The following is a 6,000-nucleotide window of genomic DNA, read 5'->3' as shown; positions in this document are numbered from 1 at the left end:
CACAAAACCTCAAATAGTCGTGCTAAAAGGTAGATTAAAAAGGTCTTGCACATCAATTTACAAATTCCAAGATATGCAACTATTATTGTGAAAGGATAAAAACATTAACAGTCCGTGGATTGCCAGTGAACACAAAATACTGTCAACATCTGAGCTTGCGCAATGGTTGGATCATACCCATGGCGATTCCCTTATAGTGGAGATGACCTTTTTTCTTTTTTTTCTTTTTTTCTTTTTTTTTTCTTCCTTTTTTTTTTTTTTTTTTTTTTTTTGCCACTAGAGGTAGGTAATTATATTCTCAGACATAAATTTGTGGTCATATTCAACCTTTTTTTTTTTTTTTTTTTTTCTCCTGGAGTAGTATGGTTACTTTTGCAATATAGACATTTAGATGTAGGCTTCTTTGTTTGCAGAGTTGCTCTGTTGTGCCTGGTCCGGCCCATTTTCAGGATGACTGATGTCTTCACTTGGCTGAATCATAACTTGGATGCGCTGTTTAAAGAACAAAAGATGTGAAGCAGTCAAAAAAAAAAATGTTCCTAAACTTTGTTTTTATTTTAAGGCCACTCTAAACACTTCTCTCTAGGTATCACAGCTAAAATGAACAACTAAGTCCATCTCCCAATGGCCTAGAAAAGAAGTAAGTCTCATATACTAAAGATGTTATCAAAAACCACTACTGATATTGAGCAAAGTCACAGAACAGCCCACTCCACTCAAATAAGAAAATTTACTAATGATAGGAATGGCTGTTGATAAACAGCACAGCACATCCTGAGAATTGAACACACAAGCTAAGGCTCTCACTTAAAGCCCTTTGCTACATGGCGTTACTGGAATGGGAGCAAAAATGTACAGAAACAATTTGTCTCAGTCTCGTTCCTATGCAGAAAGCAGAGGCACAAGTATTGGATTATTTTGATTTTTTACTAGTTTATGACAGTCAAGCAGGCATAAATGGATGACAGTGTTTAATGCAATGCCTAGTGGAAAAAAATTTGGAGAGACTACAGAATGGAGTAGGAGACTAGAGACTCTGTTGCAAGCCCACAAGTCAAATGCAGAGGCTAAAAGCTTGCAGTGGGCAGCACGGACCCAGCTGGGTCTCAGAAGTGGTGGTGACCCACCCTGAGGGTCCGAAAGGGTGCGAGAGAACTGGCTGCAGCTTCTGGGAGCTACTACCTCCAGGTAAGTAGCTACCAACAGGTAAGGTAAACTTGTATTTAGGATCTTTTTATTTGTGTTTGGTCTCTCCTCATCCTTTGGGGGTCTCCAAGCTTATCTGCCTAGCTCACATTTGTACCAAGAAAGAGAGTCCAGTTTTGAATGTTAAAGCTTTTGAGTGCTGTAAGCTTCTCCTCTAATCTAATGATCATTTGCCAATACTTACAAAAATGGGACCTTAAACCACAGGAAGACCGAGATGAACTTTTGCTGTGTGGTTTTCCATAACCCTGGTCAGGGCAACAATTTTCCCTTTGCACAAAAACGTTTCCATAAGACCAAGATAAAGATACTCAAGAAGTAGGAGCCAAGAACAAGAATGTATCGGTAAGCAGGAATGTTTTGCAGGCTTCTTTGAAGCATGGCTGAATCTTTTCAATTTTGCTTAAGACAAATATTTGGATACAGGTCTGAGCAATTCACGAGGCATTACTCGTCAATTCTGCTTAAGATCATCTGTCTCTTTCAAAGATGACTCTGTCAGCTGATTTTAGAACATTCCAGAAGTTCTCACAAAATTATTTTGACACACAGTCATGGAGGAGAGAGTTTCAACTGCTGAAGATTCTGTGCATGAAGTCTCATGCACAGAATGAGATTATTGCCTGGGGAGGGAAAACTGAGGGTGCACACAGATTTTAAAAAATTAAGGAGGGCAATTGTACATAACTGTCCAGTGTTCTGGTCAATAACTTCATTAGCATTTCACACTCTTTTAGCAGCAATTCCCTGAGGATCTTAAAATGAATTTAAAATGGATTTAAGCCGTTAAGATGCCTCTCACATGGAAGAAAGGTGCCTCTCTCATACCTCCTTTTTAACAGATGGAAAAAGGAATCAGGGAGAGAGTAAGAGCAAAATTCAATGAGAAAATGGCTTCTAATGTTCTTCACTGAGTAACTATTCATAAAAATCCCTTAATTGAAGACCAAAGGAAAGTGCAGTATAATCATAAGATACGCATCCAAGATTTGATATTCACTTTTTCTCAGCTGCAATACACGGCAGCCTCTGCAACTTTGAATAGGTAAAATGTAGAATGACAGCTCAGATATTTGGTCACATTGCAGGAAGGTGCTGAACAGGGTCACTGCATAGACTCGTGGAACCCAAGAGCTACCTTAGTTCACTCCCAGGAGTTTGGCTCCAGTTCCTTAGAGCATCACCTGCCTTGATATATGACAGTATGTCTTGTGTTATTGTAAACTGCTACCTTGATTTTTAGGTCTAAGGAGCTGGGATGCAAAGTGTCTGGAACTGTCAAAACCTGGAAAAAAGACTACATTTACTGTGGGGATTGTGTTGAACTATAGACAAAGTCTTCTTGTTTCTCTGGTACGTGTTTTTGTGTTTTTCATCTTGATGCAAAATAACTGGCTAAGGTGGTGAGGCCACGGAACGGATATAACTAGAAATAACTGCCCAGCCATTTTTTGTCAGTGTGCCCAGGTTGTATAAGATTCAATGATGTAGACAGGAAAAGAAACACTTACCTGTTTTAAGGAGCCTTTCAGGGTAAGAAACATATATGCCATATAGCCTGGTATCAGCACCATAGAAGACAAAGCCATGAACCAGCCAACCCCTTGGCCCCATTTGGGGAAAACATAGCTTCCCATTGTGAGAGGAGTCATTTGGACAGCGCTGAAGATAAACACTCCCTGCAAAATACAGTAGGGGGGAAAAAAAATGTTTGGATGAGATTTCCAGAGTGTTCTATGTTCAAATATTTTTCTGGATTGACTTTAACCTCAGGCCTCCTTCCACATCCAAACACAGAGAAAAGGGTTCCTTTGCTCCCTGGTGATAAGCTACCAGGCACTAGCTTGGAGACTGGGGCCTGCAGGTCAGTCTTCCAGATGGAGGTTGCAGAAAACAGGCAAATGTCAGCACACTGCACTGACTGATTCCCTGCTTCCTTATTCTCTAGCATGCGAATCTGTAAATACCTGAATTTGTAAATACCTGAATTGTAATTCTGCAGTTGTGAAGTTGCTTGTTGGTTTACACCAAGTTTCTGTTTCCGTACAGCTCTACCGAACTGGTTAGCAACAGACTCCTGTATGAAAACTTATTATTTATTTTTTTTTAAAGCCTGGCTCTCCAGTATCTGACCTCTCTAGTATTGCCACCTAAGAGTGTTTGGCCCAAAGGCTTTGATGTTGTTTGGGAACTCCAAGCAAATGGAAATGAAGTCAGACAGAAGGGAACTTATGGTTCAGTGAGTGGCAACAGATTTGGTCTGAAAGAACTTGTCTTATGAAATTCAAAAACCACTGAGTTTTTCCAAAACAAGAGATGGGGAGATAGTTTATCTGGCAGCTTCTTACCAAAATTAATGTCTCAAGTAAACACTATATTTTCACATACATGTATATACATCTGTATCTCAGATTATTCAGATATGCTGGTGTTGGGAATACACTGGTATCAGCAGAGTCCTCAGAAAAGCTGCACAAAATTAGAGGGAAGGGGGCTATTGGGAAAGATAGGGGTTCTGGGTACTACTTCCCCAATAATACCTTCATACACGTGTGTATTGTACCACTGAACTGCAGCGCTCTGATGCTTTTTTGTGGTTAGCAAACAAATGACCTGCCAACATGGTATTCTTTAACTCTAAGTTCCCAAGGCAAACTTCTGTCTTTCATGTCCTGTGGTAATTTGGAAAATATGCTAAATTGAATCAGTAAAGAAAGAAGCTTATTCTGATCCCAGTTTCAGGCCCTGTGCAGAATATTTTCCCAAACAGGAGAAAGTAGAGTGGCAGATTTTATTAACACATCATCACCACCCATGACCTTTTATTGGACAACAAATTCTGTTCAAGACTTTAAAAGAAAGGAGAAATTTAATAGGTTTTATGTAAAGTAGTGTTATTCTCTTTATATCCCACTGAAATAAACAAAATGTATTTTTCATGCTTTCCTGAACATTTGTTTTCAGAAAAATGAAAGCCTTCATTTGAATAGAGATGAATCAAGAAACCTTCCATTTAGTACCTCTCTTTAGTGTTTGTTTTTCTATGGCCTTTGTCTACCTATATGGGAATATCAGAGAAATATCAGTGAGTGAAAGGTATTGTGTGATGTACAATTGTACCTACTTGAAAACATTTTTTATATTGCATTTGGGTTTACTACAGTCTGTGTATTAAACTTATATTTCTTTGCTTATAATTTCCAAAATGTACTGATTGGCTTAAATGGATAAAGCCTAGAATCAGTAAAAGATGGTACTGTGGTTTCCAGGACACAAAATCCTTGCAAGGTTTGCCAGAAAAAGCAGTAGCAATGTCATATAAACTAGCTAGTATATTCCACAGAACCCCATGAAAGATCTTCAGTTTATAATCCCAGTATGTTACCAGAATAGCACGTGTGAAGGAATTCTGTTTGCGAGATATGGCCATTTCTTGTGTATATGGAGAGTTTAGACTTTAGAAAGAATTGTAATTTTTATGTAAGAATACAGAAAGTGGTTAAAGTTGTGTTTCTTACAGTTTTCTGTCTGTGCCAATGAACTGAGCTTTTGACTCGTTACCATTTCCAGAGGACTAATACAAACCTTGAAATTGTACAAGAACTCTTTTCTTTGGGCACAGGCTTCCTGTAATGATACTGGGTTTTGCCTATTGCCTTTAATGATATTGCTCACATACTAAATAAGGAACAAGGTCAAGTTTAGTATGAATTTGTGGGGATGGAAATGACAATACTGTAGTACATAGTGTACCTCATTTCCTCATTTATCTCTCTTAAATCATATTATAAAAGTTTGTTTCTTACTGCCACAATGATAGGAGTAAAAAATGACCAGCAGAGTTTCCACCAGATGCAGGGTCTATATCCCACCATCTCTTGGATGTTGTCATAAAATCTATTAACACCTACATATAAAAATAAGAAACAGTAATAGAAACATATCAGACGATTGATTCAGTTGAAAGACTAATACTTTTGAGAGAGATTATCATAAATGATGAGGCATATTTGGAAGCTCTGTACAGACAACATAACATTTAACCTACTTGAATGGGAAATAAATGTGCAAACTCAGAAACTCCAAAAACAATTTGCTCTCATTTTTCTATATCATAATTAATTAAATCATTAACCAGCAAACTTATTCCCTTGCAAAGGCTGAGGAAGTCTACACATCTGAAGGTCAGATGCAATAAATCACCACTGGTATATTTCACTCTAAATCTTACTAAAATGAAAGATTTAGAATGACATTTTGCAAAGTAGACTAAAATAAATAAATAAACCCATACCAGCCTTAGCCAACAGCACAGGCTTCACTCTGTGTGGGCATATACACACACAATATACATGCAGTACTGCAAAGTACTTCTGCTTCTGCTGTCTGCCAACATTCCATCATCTTCCAAAAGGTACAGCTACTGTATTACTTATAGCTTCAAATTAGATTTCTTCATTACTTAGCTGGTGCATTTTTCCTTTCACTTTTGCTGAATTCATATACAGTACCTCTCCCTTTTATTAAAGCTGTTTCTTTCTCTTGAGTCCATTTAAAGACAGCAGAAAGACTCCAGTTATCTATCTCTGAATCAGTTTTGCAATATAAATGAAAGTTCCTTAGTAATCACAGGTGAAGGTCATTGGAAGGGCTAGCACAGAATTAAGGTCAAATATACAAATACTATGGCAAGAATAGGATCTACATTCATTTATCTTTATACCCAGACCTTGTCAGCTTCTGGCCATTTTAGGGCAATTATGCAAGACAATTGACCTCTTTCTGCAAGATCCT

At 37.9% G+C, this 6,000-nt stretch overlaps 1 protein-coding gene across 2 annotated transcripts in view; it reads right to left on the bottom strand.

Annotated features, from left to right (window-relative positions):
• Positions 1-202: 202 nt before the first annotated feature.
• The window catches only part of SLC6A1 (solute carrier family 6 member 1), a 57,869-nt gene continuing 52,071 nt past the window's right edge, over positions 203-6,000 (bottom strand). For both annotated transcript variants that reach the window (XM_027467648.3, XM_027467649.3), the window contains exons 13-15: positions 5,013-5,113; positions 2,718-2,885; positions 203-492 (exon numbers count right to left, since the gene is read on the bottom strand). In XM_027467648.3, the coding sequence (XP_027323449.1) occupies positions 388-492; positions 2,718-2,885; positions 5,013-5,113 (374 nt within the window). In that variant the 3' untranslated portion in view covers positions 203-387. The remainder of the gene's footprint in view (positions 493-2,717; positions 2,886-5,012; positions 5,114-6,000) is intronic.

Source organism: Anas platyrhynchos, chromosome 13, assembly GCF_047663525.1.
Source record: "Anas platyrhynchos isolate ZD024472 breed Pekin duck chromosome 13, IASCAAS_PekinDuck_T2T, whole genome shotgun sequence".
Classification (NCBI taxonomy): Eukaryota; Metazoa; Chordata; class Aves; order Anseriformes; family Anatidae; genus Anas; species Anas platyrhynchos.
The sequence above is the reverse complement of the archived record's forward strand: the minus strand, read 5'-3'. Positions and strand labels throughout refer to the sequence as shown.